The following is a 19,269-nucleotide window of genomic DNA, read 5'->3' on the forward strand; positions in this document are numbered from 1 at the left end:
AGAAATTGAGGTCTCATGTAATGACTTCTAAAAATTCAGGGCCACACAGGTGCTTCAGGTGAGGCTGAGCTAGCTCTGGATTGACATCTTCATCTTCTCACATTTAGGAGCTACCAGGGAGTTCTCCAGGACGACCATTACACCTGGGAGTTCCCAGACAGGTAGGTGAACAAGAGGACGTTTCCGTATTTAAAGTTAATAGAGTTAGTAGACCTACTCTGATACATAACAACAGAATTCTTTTCCTGATATTTCAAATCTGACCTCAACATTCATCATTTTCTTCCGTCAGAGGCCACAACTTTAAGAGAAGGCAGCGGCACTACAGGGACTGGAATGAGAGCTGGTGAGAAAACGCTCCTGCAGTTTGGGGTTTCCCATGAGTGGAGGCTGTTCTCAGCCTCGCCTGTGGGGAGGTGTGCTTCCTGCAGTGGTTTCCACTTCTTTCCATTTTTCTTAGATTTACCTTGTGCTGCTCTCTAGCCTCACTGATGTCAGCTTTGTAAAGAAAGGCTGTTGGTGAACTCAGTGTGAGAGTTTTACCCTGTGCAGATATTCAGATCACTAAGTCAGAGGGAGCTGAGTAATATTGCATATCAGGGAGGTAATAAAACAATGTGAAGTCTTAAACAGGCATGTCCTTTAGAAATGTTCTTCTTGCTCAGAAGACCAATAATGATATTTAATATTTATCTGCCATATTAAAACACTTATTCTGGTTGTCCTCCCACAGTAGGCACAGCTACAGAACCAGGACAGCAAGCAGCCGGTAGTGTGACAGGTAATGCTGAGAGACAGCTACCTTTTCCTCTGAATCCCTTGTCAATGGAATGACTTGGATGGGTGCCTCATGCTGGGAACATTAATATAAATATTTTAATGCTTTTTTAATGATATGGCCCAAAGCAAAGGCATAGAGCAGGGGTAGTCAACCTTTTTATACTTACTGCCAACTTTTGTATCTCTGTTAGTAGTAAAATTTTCGAACTGCCCACTGATTCCAAAGTAATGGTCATTTATAAAGTAGAGAAGTAACTTTACTTTATAAAATTTATAAAGCAGAGTCACAGCAAGTTAAAGCAAATAATAATAATTACTTACCAAGTACATTATATCAGATTTTCGCTAAGTTTGGGAGAATAAATGTTTATAAAACAACTTACTGTAGTTAAATCTATCTTTTTATTTATACTTTGGTTGCTCTGCTACCACCCACCATGAAAGCTGGAATGCCCACTAGTGAGTAGTAGGAACCAGGTTGACAACCACTGGCCTAGACTTTCACTTCATCTTGAATTAGCAAAAAGGGTCCTTTCACTTAGCAAGGACACACAGGGGCCCTTCTAGAAGCAGGTCAGCTAACAAAACCCTGCAGCTTCTGACCCTTTGTGTTTCAGGCACCACTGGGATGACCCCTGGGACAACTGGTGCTCCTGGCAGTTCCAACCCAGGTGAGTCAATAGGTTGTTGGAGTCTTTTGTATCTCTTCCAGCAAATTAGATATTACTTCTGGTGTTATTCATTGTAGGCATATCAGTATATCTTATTTAAAACTTTTATTGTCTAATTACCCTTTTTCTTCTCTCTCTTTCTCTACCTCCCCCCTTTCTCTCTTTCCATACACACACACACACACACACACACACACACACACACACACACATATATATATAAAATTTTTTCCCCCGAAGTTAAAAGCATGGAGGCAGTCAGACAGACTCCCAAATGTGCCTGACCAAGATCCACCCGGGATGTCCACCAGGGAGCAATGCTCTGCCCATTTGGATCGCCGCTCAGTTGCGACCGGAGCCATTCTAGCACCTGTGGCAGAGGCCATGGAGCCATCTTCAGTGCCCAGGCCAACTTTGCTCCAATGAAGCCTTGGCTGTGGGAGGATAAGAGAGAGATAGAGAGGAAGGGAGAGAGGAAAATGTGGAGAAACAGATGAGTGCTTCTCCTATGTGCACTGACAGGGAATCAAACTTTGGATTTCTAGACACTGGCTGATACTCTAGCACTGAGCCAACTGGCCAGGGCCCCCTAATTAACCTTTTTCACCTTCTTTTTCTCAGAGGCCACTACATTTTCACGAGAAAGTGGAATAACCAGAGGTGGAACAGACACAGGTGAGCATTGCTAAGCTAATTCCTGCATCTCAAAATAACTTCTACAAACAGTGTTCTGAAAATATTCTACTCTATTTAAATATGTTATACTGGGAAAGTTTAGATTACAAAAGGACAAGCCATTATTACATTGTCTCCTTGTTACCTGAGTTTATATGTCCCTTCACTAGACAATCCTGAAATCAAAAGTGATAAGTAAATAATAATGTGAAGATAAATTTCATATCACCCCTCTAAAGATAGAGTCATAGCAGTTGAGAACTGAGTACACTTGTTGTATAAAGAAGTGTTACATGGGTCTCCTATGCTCAACTTCTTGGTGCTAAAAGTAACAGAGATATACTTTGTTGCTTCACAAGGAGTTTAGATTCTTTTTAAATCACATGGTAAACAAGCATTGGAACTAGCACCTTGACCTGTTCTTTTTTAGGTACTACAGGTATAGTCTCTGGAAGAAGTATGGAACCGGGAAGATACACAACAGGTTAGCCTGAAAATATATGTAAAAACACACATTGGCAGCTTCAGTGATATATTATGACAATAACTCAATGTGCACTTCTCTCAACTGAATCTTACTCCTTTTTTCCTTTCTCTATCAGAGGCCACAACTTCCATGGGAGGAATTGGGACCACCCATGCAGGACTTCCAGGAGGTGAGCACTTTTAGTCTGAGGCTTTGGAATTATTTATCGATATTTTATATGGTGGCAGTGAGCATGCGTGGGAAAGTGAGCTGAGGAAATGGGACACGTGCTCTCTGGGAGCAGAGCATGCCAGAGTCACAAAGCTGGGTTGCCAAGGAATTTCTGTCATCATATCTCTTGCTCTGAATTTGTACATCTAATCAGAGCTCCTGATTGAATGGCAAGAAGACCTCCCTATGAGCCAGACAATATCCACACTGACCAAATTCTTATATATGGTTTGTCATTTTCTCATAACACTTGTTATGAGTCAACAACAAATTGACTTACTTTTTATGTATTCTGTTCATGGCTAGTTTCCAGTTACTGGGATGTAAGCCATGTTAAGAAAAACCTTCGAATAATTTGTTCAGTGATACATCTAAAGTCCTAAACAAAATTGCACGTAAGACTTGCTGGATAAATATCAGTGACAGGATTAAGCAGATATTAATTTTGAAGCTTCTCAGCAATTGCATTAATAGTTTTCACCATGCATTCACCTGGAGCTGCAGCAGTTCCCAGAATGGCAAGCAATGTAGGAAACACTATAAATTTATCACCAGAGAGTACTCTATTAGAAGAATAATGTTCCACTGTATTTCTCAGAACATCAAACACCTCAAGAGTTTGAAGAATAACATTTAGAAAGTTGAACCATCATCTACCTTTTTCTTCCTGTAGGCACTTCTGTCTCAGCAGGGAGTCCGGGAACTGGAAGTGAAGCAGGTGAGGTTGTTATAGGTCTGCTTTCAATTTTCTGGGATATGTGGACAAGGGAACTCCTGTAACAGCAATGAGCATTAGGTTGTTCAGGATGGAAACCTGGGAAGTCATTGATAGCCCATATTTTCAGAAATAAAGGTGGCAGGTAATATCTTCAAGGCCACAGAGTTTGAAGGATGGAGCTAATACTGTGTAATGTCTCCATCTTTCTCACATTTAGGAGTTACAAGGGAATTCTTTAGAACAGGTGTCCCTAAACTACGGCCCATGGGCCGCATGCGGCCCCCTGAGGCCATTTATCCGGCCTCTGCCACACTTCCGGAAGGGGCACCTCTTTCATTGGTGGTCAGTGAGAGGAGCACTGTATGTGGAGGCTGTCCAATGGTCTGAGGGACAGTGAACTGGCCCCCTGTGTAAAAAGTTTGGGGACCCCTGCTTTAGAACAACCATTACATCTGGGAGTTCCCACACAGGTAGGAGAACAACACAAAATATGTTATTTAAACTCAAAGTTAGTAGGGCCACTCTGATGAAATATTCACATAATTCTTCCATTTATTCCAAATCCTCAGTCCTCACCATTCCCCATTTTCTTCCATCAGAGGCCACAACACTGACAGAAGGCAACGGCACTCCTGGGACAGGATCTAGACCTGGTGAGAACAAGTACCATTATTGACATTTTCTGTAAATTATGATCCTGTGTATGGCTACCTGCATGGAAGTGTATTTTTCCACTGAGAAGTTTGCATTTTCTACTAGCTTTGTTTAGACTTAACATTGTTTAAAAAGCTTTCAATACTGGCTTTTAGCCTCATAATTCTAACCTTTTAAGTAAACTGGTGGTGAAACCAGTAAAAGAAATTTCTCCTTTGATGCCACATCCCTCAGCAAGAAGTTGTGTGACTGGGGAGAGGGGAACTGGAGAAATATTACATAACTTGGAAGAAGGAAAAAACAATGTGACTTCTTAAAGAAGCCTATCCTATATAAAGGTTTTATGCTCAAAAGAGCAATAATGATATCCTGTTTTTCTCTTGAAACATCCAAATATTTTTGTGTTTTTTTTCCCCTTGATAGGCACCACTGAAGTACCAGGAGGGCAACCAACAGGGAGTGTGACAGGTAAGCCATCCTGAAAGCCACCTGTTTGGTCACCTTGAATGGAGTGCCTGGGTGTGGTGCCTCATGCTGGGAACATACGATTTTTTCCACCCCGTCTAAGTGATCTGAGTTATGAGAATGTCCTGGCTTCCCACCTCATCAGGAAGTAGTCATTGATTGGTCCTCAGTTATAATAAAGATAAGCTAGAGTCCTTCTAGAGTCAGGTCTTCAGGACACAAAAGTGAGTCACTGTGAAGAACTCAGACCCTTTGTGTTTCAGGCACCACTGGCATAGCCCCTGGCACAACTGTTGCTCCAGGAAGTTCCAACACAGGTGAGCCAACATGGTGACCTGGTATCTTTAGTATGTTCTCCCACAAATTATGTCTTTTCTAATATTATACTGTGCAGGGAAACCACCATGTCTCTTCCAGGATCCTTAAGTCATCTCCCATTTTCTCTTTCTCCTTCACTTTCTCAGAGGCCACAACTATCCTGGGACAGAGAGGAACAACCAGACTTGGAATAAACACAGGTGAGCGCTGCTAATCTAATACCTGCACTTCAGAGTAACTTTTTAAAGTCTACTGAAAATATATGTACTCTGCTCATGTATGTTATATGACACCAATTTATATTTAAAATGATAAAAGACAAACCAGTTTTTACATGAATATCTTTATTGCCTTAGCTTATAAGAGGTGCTACATGAGAAATCGATTCCTATTTAAAACACATTAAGTACAAGTAGTTGAACCAGTGACCACTGTCTCTTTCTGGCTTTAGGTACCACTGGCACGGTCTCAGGAGAAACCCTGGAACCTGGAAGTTACAGCACAGGTAAGTCTGAAAGTACATGTGAAACCTGGACAATTGGCAGCTTGAGCGATACATTCTGACAAAAGCACAGGATGTACTTTCTTCCAACCTATTTTATTCCTTTTCTCCTTCTAAGTATTAGAGGCCACAACTTCCATGGGAGGAAGTGGGACCGCCCAATCCAGATTTCCAGGAGGTGAGCTCTTTTAGTGTGAGGCTTGGTGGTTATTGTCGATGTTTTGAGGGCACTGACATGCGTGGGAGGTGAGCTGAGGAAATGGTGTGCCTTTCCTATTGGAACACGCAGTTAGAGATCCATCCTGGGCTTGGCCTTGGGACTCCTTGGGCTCATAAATCCCTGTCTGGTTTCTGGAAGCCCAATTTGCAGAGCTAGTTGGTGGGTGGTAGGGATAAGGTGAACATTTTACAGCCTCTGTTGCTCAGACCCAGTGCCTTGTGTTTTGACATTTCTTTCATAGCACACTGACTTCTTTATCATGTTTACTCTTCAGTGCTGGCCTCCAGCAGCTAGAATGTGGTTCATCACAGAAAGGATATTGGAATGTTGGTTACTGATACATGTAAAGGCCAAAACCATATTGCGCAAAACACTCATTTAATAAATTTCCAGGGAATGATGAAAGACATCCTTATGTTGGGGCGTCACTCTAGTTGTGTTAATACGTAGCACCAGGCTTTCCCCTCGGGCCAGCAACAAGCAGTTCACACATGTACAACCCTGTATGATACACTAAATAAATTCACTATACGAGAATTTATTTAGAGTCATAGAGTTGTATCAAAATCTTGAATATCAAAATACCTCAAGTAATAAATGAACAACATTTAAATACATGAATCCAGTATTTGCATTTTTCTTTTTCAGGCACTTCTGTCCCACCAGGGAATCCAGGGACTGGGAGTGGAACAGGTGAGGGTGACAAGATTGACTTTATTTCAGAGGGATTTATGCAACTGGGTACTCTGGTAGCAGTAATGATTAAAACATTAATTGGTCAAAACAGGATTATGAAAAGTTATTGATGACTCATTCTTTCAGATATCGAAGTCTCAGGTAATGTGTTCTAGGAATTCAGGGCCACACAGGTGCTTCAGGTGAGGGTGAGCTAGCCCTGGATTGACATCTTCATCTTGTCACATTTAGGAGCTACAGGGGAGTTCTCCAGGACGACCATTACACCTGGGAGTTCCCAGACAGGTAGGTGAACAAGACGACGTTTCAGTAGTTAAAGTCAATAGAGTTAGTAGACCTACTCTGATATCATAGCAACAGAATTCTTTTCCTGATATTCCAAATATGAACTCAACATTCATCATATTCTTCCATCAGAGGCCACGACGTTAAGAGAAGGCAGCAGCACTACAGGGACCGGATTGAGAGCTGGTGAGAAAATGTTCCTGCAGTTTGGGGTTTACCATGAGTGGTGGCTGTTCTCAGCCTCGCCTGTGGGAAGGTGTGCTTCCTGCAGTGGTTTCCATTTGTGTCTAGTGTTTCTTATATTTATCATAGTTTTCCAGCCCTCTCACTATTGACTCTAGCCTCACAAATGTTAACTTTGTAAGTAATGGCTGTTGGTGAAGTTACCCTGTGAGGACCTGCATATTATAAAGTCAGGGAAAGCTCAGATATATTGCATGTCTGGGAAAGTGTAAACGCTTTGAATATCAAAACAGGCACATCTTAGGAAAATGTAAAATGTATTTCTTGTAAAATAAATAGTAATCATATTTAATATTTTTCTGTCATTCAAATATTTCTCTGATTTTCTTCCATGACAGGCACAACTGTAGAACCAGGACAACTAACAACCGGGAGTGTGACAGGTGATGCTGACCACCGTGTTCTTTCTCCATCTCATGTAACAGATACTGTGGAATGATTTGGAAGGGAAGGGTGTCTCACGCTGGGAACATCACTATTTTATTGCGTTCTTAATGGTGTGGGCCATAGCAAAGGCCTAGACTGTCTCTTCATCTTAATTAGTGAAAAGGGTCCTTTCATTTTACAAACACACACTGAGGCATTTCTAGAAGCAGGTCAGCAGACAAAACCCTGCAGCTTCCTTCTGACCCCTTGTGTTTCAGGCACCACTGGGGTGGCCCCTGGGACAACAGGTGCTCCTGGCAGTGCCAACCCAGGTGAGTCAGGAGATTGACACAGCCTTTCGTATCTCTTCCAGCAAATGAGATGTCACTTCTGGTCTTATACATTGCAGGGATATCAGCATATTTTCTTTATACCTTTTATTCCCTAATTAAATTTTTTCTCCTTCCTTCCCTCAGAGGCCACTACATTCTCTAGGGAAAGTGAAATAACCAGAGGTGGAACAGACACAGGTGAGCATTGCTAAGCTAATACCTGCACCTCAGAACAACTAATTCAAAGTGTTTTGAAAATATCCTCTCTATTTATACTTGTTGTATGAGGAAAGTTTAGATTACAGTAGGACAAGCCATCATTACCTTGTCTTCTTATTGCCTGATTTTATATGTCCCTTTACTAGACCATCATGAAGTCAAGAGGTAAGTAAATAGTAATGTGAAGAGAAATTTCATATCACCCCTGTAAAGATAGAGACATGGCAGTTGAGAACGGAGTCAGGTTGTTGTACAAAGAAATGTTATATGAGGCTCATATGGGTGACTGCTTGGTACTAAAAGTAACAGGGTTTTACTTTGTTGCTTCAAGGAGAGTTTAAACACTTTAAATCACGTGATGAACAGGCAATGAAACTAAGGACTTGACCTGTTCTTGTTTTAGGTACCACTCGTATAGTTTCAGAAGGAACCGTGGAACCGGGAAGATACACAACAGGTTAGCCTGAAAATATATGTAAAGATGGCACATTTTCAGCTTGGGTGATATTTTCTGACAATAACTCAATGTGTACTTCTCTTAACCCTGTCTTATTCCTTTTTTCCTTTCTCTATCAGAGGCCACAACTTCCATGGGAGGAAGTGGGACCACCCAAGCAGGACTTCCAGGAGGTGAGCATTTTTAGTCTGAGGCTTTGGGGTTATGTATCGATGTTTTGCATGGTAGCAGTGAGCATGCTTGGGAAGGTGAGTTGAGGAAATGGACGCACTCTCTCTGGGAGCAGAGCATGCCAGAGTCACAAAGCTGTGTTGCCAAGAAATGTCTGTCATCACATGTCTTGCTCTATATTTGTACATCTAATCAGAGCTCCTGGTTGGATGGTAAGAATAACCTAATTTATGGGCCAGACCCAGCCCAGTTTTACCCCATTCTTACACTTTTTGTGTGTGTGTGACAGAGACAGAGAGAGGGACATGGAGATTCAAAGGGAGAGAGATGAGAAGCTTCAACTGTTTGTTGCGGAATCTTAGTTGTTTGCTGATTGCTTTCTCATATGTGTCTTGACATGGGGAAATACAGCAGAGCATGTAATCTCTTCTTCAAGCCAGCAACCTTGGACTCAAGTTGGTGAGCCTTGCTCAAACCAGAAGAGCCCGCGCTCAAGTCAGCAACCTAGGGGTTTCAAACCTGTGCCCACTGTGTTCCAATCTGACACTCTATCTACTGCGCCCCCACTTGGTCAGGCTTCATGTAATTATTCTTTATGGTTTGCCATTTTTTCATGGCACTTATTATCATACAACCAATTAACTTATTTGTCATAAATACAGTTTGTGGCTGGTCTCTAATTGTTGGAATATAAGCCACATTAAAAAAAATAAATCTTTGAGTAATGTGTTCAGTGTTACAACCAAAGTTCTAAAACAAAATTGCACAGTAGATTTGCATTATAAATATCAGTGACAGGATTAAGCAGATAATTATTATAGAACTTCTCAAAAGTTGCCTTAATAGGTGTCACGATATATTCACCTGGAGCTGCAGACATTCCCAGAATGGCAAGCAATGTAGGGAACACTGTATCAATTCACCATCTGAGAGTATTAGAAGTACAATGTTCCACTATAATCCTCAGAACATCAAACATCTCAAGAGTTAGAAGAATAACATTTAGAAAGTTGAACCATCATCTACCTTTTTCCTCCTGTAGGCACTTCTGTCTCAGCAGGGAGTCCGGGGACTGGAAGTGAAGCAGGTGAGGTTGTTATAGGTCTCCTTTCAATTTGCTGAGATATGTGGACAAGGGAACTCCTGATACAACAACAAGCATTAGGTTGTTCAGGATAGAATCCTGGAAAGTCTTTGATGGCCCATATTTTCAAAAATACAGGTGGCAGGTATTGTCTTCAAGGCCACAGAGTTTAAAGGAGGGGACTAAGGTTGTGTTAATGTCTCACGTTTAGAAGCTACAAGGGAATTCTTGTTTAGAACAACCATTACACCTGAGAGTTCCCATATAGGTAGGAGAACAAGAAGAAATCTGCATATTTAAACTCATAGTTTTGTCAGTATTCCTATTCTGGTCATTAATGAACAAAATTCTTCCCTCACATCCCAAATCCTCAGTCTCACCATTCCCCATTTCCTCACTTCAGAGGCTACAACGCTGACAGAAGGCGTCGGCACTCCTGAGACTGGACTCAGACCTGGTGAGAACAAGTACCACCATTTTGGGGTTTACTGTAAATTATGACCCCACATAGGGCCTTGCTGGGAAGTGTGTTTTTGTACTGAGTGGTTTGCATTTTTCTATTAGGTTTGTGAATATTTAGTATTATTAAAATACTCTCAAACTGGCTTTTAGCCTCATAGTTTTTACCTTCTCAATAAACTGGTGTTGGACACTAAAGAAGAGGTTTCTGCTGTGGAACAAGTACCACACTGAGGTGTTACGGGGCTGAGGAGTATTACACACTTGAAGAAGGGAGAGCAATGTGACCTCTTATAGAATGCTTTCCTAGTAAAGGCTGTCAGCTCAAAAGTGCAATGATAATGTTCAGGACTTTTCTTGATACATTCAAATATATTTCTGGTTTTCCTCTCATGGTAGGCACCACTAAAGTCCCAGGAGGCCAAGCTACTGGAAGTGTGACAGGTAAACGTGGGTGAATGTCCCGTACCTTTTTCACTTTGAATGGAGTGCCAGGGAATGGTTCCCTCATGCTGGGAACATACGATTTTATTTCCATCTAAGTGATCTGAGTTATAAGAATGTCCTGGCTTCCCACCTCATCAGGAAGCAGCGATTGGTCCTCAGTTATAACAAAGATAAGCTAGAGTCCTTCTAGAGTCAGGTCTTCAGGACACAAAGGTGAGTCACTGTGAAGAACTCAGACCCTTTGTGTTTCAGGCACCACTGGCATAGCTCCTGGCACAACCATTGCCCCAGGAAGTTCCAACACAGGTGAGCCAGCCTGTTGACCGAGTATCTTCAGCATGTCCACCCACAACTAGATGTCTTCCCTGATACTATACAGTGCAGGGAAACCACAATCTCTCCATCAGGATCCTTAGATAGTCTCTCATTGCCTCTTTTCTCCTTTGCTTTCTCAGAGGCCACAACTGTCCCGGGACAAAGAGCAACAACCAGACTTGGAATAAACACAGGTGAGCGCTGCTAAGCCAATACCTGCACTTCATAGTAACTTTTTTAAAAAAGTCTTCTCAAAATGTATCTACTCTACTCATATGTTATAAGAAGTCATTTATATTAGAAAAAAAATGCTGTGAAACAAGCCAGTTCTTACATGAATACCTTATTGCCTTAGCTTATAAGAGCTGCGCCGTGAGACAGTGATTCCTATTTAAGTCATATTGTGGACAAGTAATTGAACTAGTGACCACTGTCTCTTTCTGGCTTTAGGTACTACTGTCATGGCCTCTGGAGAAACCCTGGAACCTGGAAGTTACAACACAGGTAAGTGAGAATTCAGGCAAAAACTGGACATACGCACCTTAGTTGATATATTTTGACAACAGCACAATGTGTACTTTCTCTTAACCTAGTCTTACTTCTTTTTTTCCCTCTCTCTATCAGAGGCTACAACTTCCATGGGAGGAAGAGGAAGCACCCAATCAAGATTTCCTGGAGGTGAGTTCTTTTAGTCCAAGGCTCTGGGATGATTTATCGATTTTTGTGTGGCAGCAGTGAACACATGCGTGGAAAGGGAACTGAGGAAATGGGCTTCCTGTCTGGACTACCAGAGGCCCTAGCTCACAGAGCTAGTTGTTGGCAGGGGTGAGACCAACCTGCTCAATGACTCTGTTGCCAAGACCCTAATCCTATGGTTTCTGACATTTTTCAGAGCACACTGACTTATTCATCATGTTTACTGTTAACTGCTGTTCTCCAGCAGCTAGAATGTGGGCACATCAGGGAATACATCTTTGAATCTTGGTTACTGATACATGTAAAGGCCAAAAATACTCTAGAGTAGTCCCTCGTCTATTGTGGGATTTAGGTTCCAGAATCCCCTGCGGTAGGTGAAAATCTGCAAAGTAGTGATCTTATATTTATTTTATTATTTATATATATATATTAAGCCTTTATAAACCCTCCCCACACTCTTATAAACATTTCCTACACTGTTATTAACCTTTTCCACACTTATTTTGCTTATTTTACTGCAAAAGTAATTAAAATAATATATAGAAATACCTATATACCAAAAAAATCTCACAATATAGTGAAAAATCCACAATACAATATTTGATATACACAATTTAAAAATCTGCACTACAATGAGACAGTGAAAAGTTAACCGTGACATGGTGAGGGACGACTGTACTTGCATTGATAGATAGCACCATGCTTTCCCCTGGAGCCAGCAGCAGTTCATAAAATGACAATCCTTGTAGGATATACTATATAAATTCACCATATGAGAGTATTACACTCACAGAGTCCTATTAAAATTTAGACTATTAAGATACTTCAAGTAAGGTCTGACCAGGCAGTGGTGCAGTGGATAGAGCGTCAGACTGGGATGCGGAGGACCCAGGTTCAAGACCCCGAGGTTGCCAGCTTGAGCGTGGACTCATCTGGCTTGAGCAAAAAGTTCACCAGCTTGGACCCAAGGTCGCTGACTTGAGCAAGGAGTTACTCGGTCTGCTGAAGGCCCACAGTCAAGTCACATATGAGAAAGCAATCAGTGAACAACTAAGGTGTTGCTACGAAAAACTGATGATTGATGCTTCTCATCTCTCTCCGTTCCTGTCTGTCTGTCCCTATCCATCCCTCTCTCTATCCCTGTAAAATAAACAAACAAACAAACAACAAAACAATAATAGAAATTAGCTTATACTAGTGGTTGAAAAGCACTGGATTATATCACAGTTTTAACCTTTGTAGAACTGCTTAATGTACTAGTATTTATAGAACTAAATAAAGTGACTAAAAAAAAAGGGTACTTCAAGTAAGTGACGAGTAACATTTTAAAAGTTAATCTCATCATCTGCCTTTTTTATTTATATTTATTTATTTATTTATTTAGGCACTTTTGTCCCACCAGGGAGTTCAGGGACTGGAAGAGAAATAGGTGAGGGTGACATAAGATTTTCTTCCACATTTAGTGGAAAAGGTACTCTAATAGCAACAATGATTAGATGGTCAGTCAGTGTAGGAAGTATGAACAGCTACTGATGGCTCATTTCTCTCAGAAGTAGAGGTCTCAGGTTAAATCTCTTAGTAATCAAAGCCACCTAGGTGCTTCAGGTTGTGGTGGAGCTGTGTTGTTTTGATGTCTTTATGTTTCTCATTGTTAGGTGCTACACAGGATTTCTCTAGGACAACCGTTATACCTGGAAGTTTCCAGACAGGTAGGATAATAAGAAGAAAACTGCACAGTTAAACACAGCATTATTAGATTTCCTCTGACAAAAACCCAACTGAATTCTTTTCATAATACTGCAAATCTGACCTCGACATTCATCACTTTCTTCCTTCAGAGGCCACGACTTTAAGAGAAGGCAGTGGCACTCCTGGGACTGGACTGAGAACTGGTGAGAAAACGTCCCTGCATTTGGGGTTTACCGTGAATTGTGCCTCTTCTTAGCCTCGCCTGTTGGGAGGAGTGCTTTCATGCAGTGGTTTCCATTTGCATCTAGTGTTCCTTATATTTAACATACTTTGCAGAAACTCTCACTACTGACTCTAGTGTCACAATTGTTAACGTTGTAACAAAAGGGTGTTGGTGAAGTTACCCTGTGAAGGTCTGCAAATAATAAAGTAAGGGAGAGCTCAGAAATACTGCATGTCTGGGAAGGGGTGACAGCAATGTGAAAACCTAAACAGACATACCCTAAGAAAATGTTTTTCCTTTATAAAGAACAATAGTAATATTTATATATTTTCTGTCACATTCAAATATTTTTCTGATTTTTGTTCCACAATAGGCACCACTACAGAACCAGGACAACAAGCAACCGGGAGTGTGACAGGTGATGCTGACTGCCGTGTTCTTTCTCCATCTCCTGTAATAGATGTGGTCGAATGACTCGGAAGGGTGCCTCATGCTGGGAACATCACTATTTTATTGCTTTCTCAATGGTGTGGGCCACAGCAAAGACCTAGACTGTCTCTTCATCTTGAATTAGCGAAAGGGCCCTTTCATTTAACAAACACACACTGAGGCCCTTCTAGAAGCAATTCATCAGACAAATCCCTGCAGCTTCTGACCCTTTGTGTTTCAGACACCACTGGGGTGGCCCCTGGGACAACTAGTGCTCCTGGCAGTTCCAACCCAGGTGAGTCAGGAGGTTGCCAGGGTCTATTGTATCTCTTTCAGCAAATTAGATGTCACTTTTGGTCTTATACATTGCAGGGATATCAGCATATCTTCTTTATACCTTTTATTCCCTAATTACCCCTTTTCACCTTCTTTCCCTCAGAGGCCACTACATTCTCTGGGGAAGGTGAAATAACCAGAGGTGGAACAGACACAGGTGAGCATTGCTAAGCTAAACCTGCACCTCAGAATAACTAATTTAAACTTGTCTTCTGAAAGTATTCTACATCTATTTATAGATGGTATATTGGATTAAAAAAGACAAGCCGGCCCTGGCCAGTTGGCTCAGTGGTAGAGTGTCGGCCTGGCGTGCAGAAGTCCCGGGTTCGATTTCCGGCCAGGGCACACAGGAGAAGCGCCCATCTGCTTCTCCACCCCCCTTCCTCTCTGTCTCTCTCTTCCCCTCCCCAGCCAAGGCTCCATTGGAGCAAAGATGGCCCGGGCGCTGGGGATGGCTCCTTGGCCTCTGCCCCAGGCGCTGGAGTGGCTCTGGTCGCGACAGAGCGACATCCCAGATGGGCAGAGCATCGCCCCCTGGTGGGCGTGCCGCGTGGATCCCGGTCGGCCGCATGCGGGAGTCTGTCTGACTGTCTCTCCCCGTTTCCAGCTTCAGAAAAATACAAAAAAAAAAAAAAAAAAAAGACAAGCCATCATTATCTTCTCTCCTTATACCCGAGTTTATAAGACTCTTCACTAGAATATCATGAAGTCAAAGAGAAATGTAAATAGTAATACAAAGAGAAATTTCATTGCTCTCATCAAAAGAATGAGACATGATAGTTGGGATCTCAGTAAACTTGTACAATAAGTGTTACATAGGGCACAGATAGATGACTTCTTGGCGTTCCAAGTCACAAGGTTATGGTTTGTTGCTACATAGAGATTTAGATTCCTATTTAAAGCATGTGATGAACATGCAGTGGAACTAGGGACCATTGTTCCTTTCTTATTGTAGGCACTACTGGTATTGTATCTGGAAAAACTCCGGAACCTGGATCTTACATCACAGGTTAGTCTAAAAATACACATAAAACCTGGACATTGGCACCTTAGATGATATATTCTGAATAGCACTGTGTGGACTTTCCTATGAGCTAGTCTTTACTCCTTTTCTTTCTTTCACTATCAGAGGCCACAACTTCCATGGCAGGACCTGGGACCACCCAAGCAGGACTTCCAGGCAGTGAGCTTTTTTGACCTGATTAATCTGTTTGTGGCTAGAATGGACATGGGTGGAAAGGTAGGCAGAGGAAACCTGCCTTCCTTAGTTTGAGAATACAGTATGCCAGAGTGATACACCATAGTCGGCCTAGGAATTCTATGGCCTTGCGTATACCTATCTATATTTTCAGAGGCCCAAGCTTGCAGAGGTAGGTGTTGGATGAGGTGAACCTTTGGGCCAGTCCTTGCCTATAAATGCACCATCCTCATATATGGTTTGCCATTTTCCCATAGCACTTAACTACATCTGTCTTGTTGACTTATTATGTTTATTGTTTATTGCTATACTTTACCTGCTAGAATATAAGCCATTTTTGGGGTTGTGGGGGTCTTTGATTATTGTACTCACTGCTATATCCAAAGGCTTAAAACAATATTTCACAGAAGACTTGCTTAATAATTGTCAGTGGAGTGATGAAACATGTACTTAGGTTGGAGCTTCACTCCGCTTGTGTTACTAGGTGGCACCGTGCTTCCCCCTGGAGCCAGCAGCAGTTCACAGAGTTCCAAGCCAGGTAGTATACACTAAATCAATTCACTCTTTGAGTGTATAAGAGTCAGTTTTTCTTTAAACCTGGGAGTGTCGAAATCCCTCAAGTAACTGCTGAATTTGTTTTACAATGAAGGATCCATCACCTGCCCTTTTCCCTCCTTTAGGCACCTCTGTCACAACAGGGAGTCCAGGGAGTGGAAGTGAAACAGGTGAGGGTAGCACATGGTCTGCTTTCGCTCTCACTGGGATCTGTGGACAGGGAACTCCAGTAGCAACAATGATCAATACGTGACACTGTGGAGAGTCGTTGACAGTTCATTTCCTTCTGAAATGTGAATCCTCAGGAAAGATCTTCTAGCCATTTAAAGACACAGAGCTACTTCAGTTTAAGGAGAGAGCTAATGCTGTGTTGACACCTTCATCTTCCCACTTTTTAGGAGCTACAGGAGAATTCTCCAGGACAACCATTCCTCCTGGGAGTTCCCGCACAGGTAGTATTACAACAACTAAGCTCCATATTTAACATAATAATGTTAGCATTTCTGTTCTGATCAAATTTGGACATAGTTTTTTCCCTAACATCCCAAGTCCTCAGACTTCACCACTCCCCATTTCCTTCTATCAGAGGCCACAACACTGACAGAAGGCAGCAACACTCCGGGAACTGGACCCAGACCTGGTGAGAACAGTGGGCTTTCCCATTGAGTATCCCTCTACACCAGCTCCCACTTTGATGGTGTACGGGGTGTGCTTCCCCGCAGAGTTGTTTGCATTTATTCAATATTTTCTTTGATTTAGCATATTATTGATAAACAGTCAACATTTGCTGAAGTCTCATAGCTGTAACTTTCTTAGGAAGGGCTGCTGGTGAAATCCCTTTGAGAGGTTTCCTCTTTGATGGCATACTGACTAAGATGTCAGAGGAGCTGAGAAATATGATATACCTGGGTGGAAGAGAAAGCAATGAACTCTTAAACAGGCTTATGTTTTATATAAGTTCTCTTGCTCAAAAGAGCACATTTAAATAGTTTTCTGGTTTTACTCCCATTTTAGGTACCACTGAAGTACCGCGAGGCCAAGCCACTGACAGTGTGGCAGGTGAACCTGGGGAAAACCTACATTTCTTCTCCATTTTAAGTGAATGGAATGTCTTTGGAGGGTGCCTTACATTTGGAATATAACTATGTTTACTACTTCTTTAATGGTATGAGTCATAGGAAAAGTATGTGATTGTCCTCTCATCAGGAAGTAGTGAAAAGGCCCTTGGGTATGACATAGCTACACCCAGAATCTTCTAGAGGCAGATCATTAAGAGACATATATGAGTAACCATGAAGATCTTGACTCTTTGTGTTTCAGGCACCTCTGGGGTAGCCCTTGGCACAACTGTTGCCCCTGGTAGTTCCAACACAGGTGAGTCAATAAAGTAGCAGGGCCACTTTGATGGGTCTGTTGTGATGAGATTCCTCTTCAGCTGTTACCTTGTTGGAGAGAACTACCCTATCCTTTCATAGTCCTTAAATAGTTTTCAGCTATCTCTATCTCATTTTTCTCTTTTAGGGGCTACCACTTCTGTAGAAGATGGTGAAACAGCAAGAGTTGGAGTGACCACAGGTGAGCTCTGTTAAGGCACTACTTATACCTTCTAATAACATCATGATAATTTTTTTGTGTGAAATACATCAAACCTCTTTGAATTTTTCATATTCTGAATATTGGGCAAAAAATTAGCAGATGTTTAATATTTGACATCAATGAATTCAGTTCAGATAATATAACTTTTCATCCTTGTCCTGTGATTTAAGCACACTTTATCAGGGCATTGTGGGGCCCATTTCCTGCTGGTTTCATAGGTAATTTTCATGCAGATCCATCTCCCTCTAACTAACCTTAAAAGAAAGATCCAGTGGTGGTGGACTTTCCTCTGCAGTTTTGCTGAGGGATGAAATGTTTCATGGGCAATCTATGGGTGGAGTCAAAACTAGAAAGTTTAGAGAAGTATATTTACTTTGGGAGAAACAAAAGTTTTTGTTTGTTTGGTTTTTGTTTTGTTTGTTTTTCTTAAAGCTCATGCCCATTTTTTGATGGGCAAAGAATTGATGTGGTCACCATAATTCTTATTTTAGGCACGACTGAGGCTAACTCTGGCACAACTCTGAAACCTGGAAGTACCAACACAGGTATGGAATTCTTAATAAGTCCCCTCAACAGGTCTTAGCCAATCAGAGCCCTAGTTTGTCCTCTCTTCAACTCTAATCTTTACTCCTTTTTATTTTATTTTTTCTTCTCTTAGAAGCCACAACTTACCCAGCAAGCAGTGAGACTACCCAAGGAGGATTGCCAGGAGGTAAACTGTTTAGTCTGAAGCCTAGGCTCTAATCATTTGTCCATTTGAGTTGCTTCAGTGAACAAATGAACAGGAAGGAATTTGAAGGAGGAACCTGCTTTTCCTCTGAGGCCATATTGTATGATATCAACTGAATAGTTATTCTACTTGGGAATTCCAAGACCTCAAATGCCTCAGCCTGGCTGTCCTCAGTATTCTGGCTTATAGACATGTTCTTTCTTTTCTCTTTTTTTTAATTTTCCTGAAAAAATAGTATAAATATATATTGCCTATATCTCAACCACCCTGTACTTCCCAACCTCCTTACCCAGTTTACCTTCCTCAAATAGCCTGCCACTTTCTATTATCTTTCTCATCTACTCACACACAATGTTTATTATTTTTATTTCTTCTTACTAGAAAGCTTTATGAAGGCAACTGGTTATCAAAATGCTCTAAGTTAGAGCAGAGAGTATTCCTTGCAAAGATTAATACCATGCTTTGCTTCCTGCCTTAGGCTCCTCTGGCACACCTGGTGGATCATTCCCTGGAACTGATACAGGTAAGGGACATCGAAAGACCTGCTTCCCTCCTGTTACATAGTCAAAGGGAGACCTGGGAAATGGCATGCTGTGAGGTCCATTTTCCATTTTCTTCAGAGCGGAGTGCCTTCACAAAAGGGCTTCCAATGTTTTAGGGCCACGTCGATGCTGCCAAGATGGACCTGGGGAGGAAGTACTTGATTGTTCCACTAACTCCTTGCATTTTAGGTACTACTGGAGAGTTTCCTGGAACGGCTGTTACACCTGCAAGTTTTAACACAGGTACGTTAACAGGAAGGAATGTTTCCTTATTTAATCTCAGAGGACATGATCTCTCTTTTAGGGTTGCTCTAATAAAATCCTACTGCAAAATCTTTTCAAATTACCAGACTTTATCATTCTTGTATTTCTTTCCTCAGAGGCCACAACTTCCAAAGAAGAGACTGGACCTGAAGTCCCAACAGGTAAGAATGAAGAGCTCCTTATTTGGGGTTATTGGGTTTAAGATTCTCTAGGCTTTCCTTGAGAGAGTTTGTATTC

General features: G+C 41.7%; 1 protein-coding gene across 1 annotated transcript in view; it reads left to right on the forward strand.

Moving 5' to 3' along the window:
• Nucleotides 1-19,269, forward strand: part of MUC19 (mucin 19, oligomeric) — a 154,335-nt gene that overhangs the window by 114,657 nt on the left and 20,409 nt on the right. Inside the window, 45 exon segments of the mRNA XM_066254398.1 lie at nucleotides 108-161; nucleotides 293-346; nucleotides 734-781; nucleotides 1,398-1,451; nucleotides 2,073-2,126; nucleotides 2,557-2,610; nucleotides 2,729-2,782; nucleotides 3,497-3,541; nucleotides 4,141-4,194; nucleotides 4,619-4,663; nucleotides 4,924-4,977; nucleotides 5,125-5,178; nucleotides 5,430-5,483; nucleotides 5,605-5,658; nucleotides 6,349-6,393; nucleotides 6,628-6,681; nucleotides 6,814-6,867; nucleotides 7,263-7,307; nucleotides 7,569-7,622; nucleotides 7,767-7,820; nucleotides 8,245-8,298; nucleotides 8,418-8,471; nucleotides 9,512-9,556; nucleotides 9,957-10,010; nucleotides 10,412-10,456; nucleotides 10,712-10,765; nucleotides 10,915-10,968; nucleotides 11,225-11,278; nucleotides 11,399-11,452; nucleotides 13,126-13,179; nucleotides 13,309-13,362; nucleotides 13,756-13,800; nucleotides 14,053-14,106; nucleotides 14,251-14,304; nucleotides 15,103-15,156; nucleotides 15,277-15,330; nucleotides 15,830-15,883; nucleotides 16,026-16,070; nucleotides 17,221-17,274; nucleotides 17,422-17,475; nucleotides 17,988-18,041; nucleotides 18,155-18,208; nucleotides 18,705-18,749; nucleotides 18,958-19,011; nucleotides 19,149-19,193. Coding sequence (XP_066110495.1) covers nucleotides 108-161; nucleotides 293-346; nucleotides 734-781; nucleotides 1,398-1,451; nucleotides 2,073-2,126; nucleotides 2,557-2,610; nucleotides 2,729-2,782; nucleotides 3,497-3,541; nucleotides 4,141-4,194; nucleotides 4,619-4,663; nucleotides 4,924-4,977; nucleotides 5,125-5,178; nucleotides 5,430-5,483; nucleotides 5,605-5,658; nucleotides 6,349-6,393; nucleotides 6,628-6,681; nucleotides 6,814-6,867; nucleotides 7,263-7,307; nucleotides 7,569-7,622; nucleotides 7,767-7,820; nucleotides 8,245-8,298; nucleotides 8,418-8,471; nucleotides 9,512-9,556; nucleotides 9,957-10,010; nucleotides 10,412-10,456; nucleotides 10,712-10,765; nucleotides 10,915-10,968; nucleotides 11,225-11,278; nucleotides 11,399-11,452; nucleotides 13,126-13,179; nucleotides 13,309-13,362; nucleotides 13,756-13,800; nucleotides 14,053-14,106; nucleotides 14,251-14,304; nucleotides 15,103-15,156; nucleotides 15,277-15,330; nucleotides 15,830-15,883; nucleotides 16,026-16,070; nucleotides 17,221-17,274; nucleotides 17,422-17,475; nucleotides 17,988-18,041; nucleotides 18,155-18,208; nucleotides 18,705-18,749; nucleotides 18,958-19,011; nucleotides 19,149-19,193 — 2,334 coding nt within the window.

This window comes from Saccopteryx bilineata, chromosome 2, assembly GCF_036850765.1.
Source record: "Saccopteryx bilineata isolate mSacBil1 chromosome 2, mSacBil1_pri_phased_curated, whole genome shotgun sequence".
Lineage (NCBI taxonomy): Eukaryota > Metazoa > Chordata > Mammalia > Chiroptera > Emballonuridae > Saccopteryx > Saccopteryx bilineata.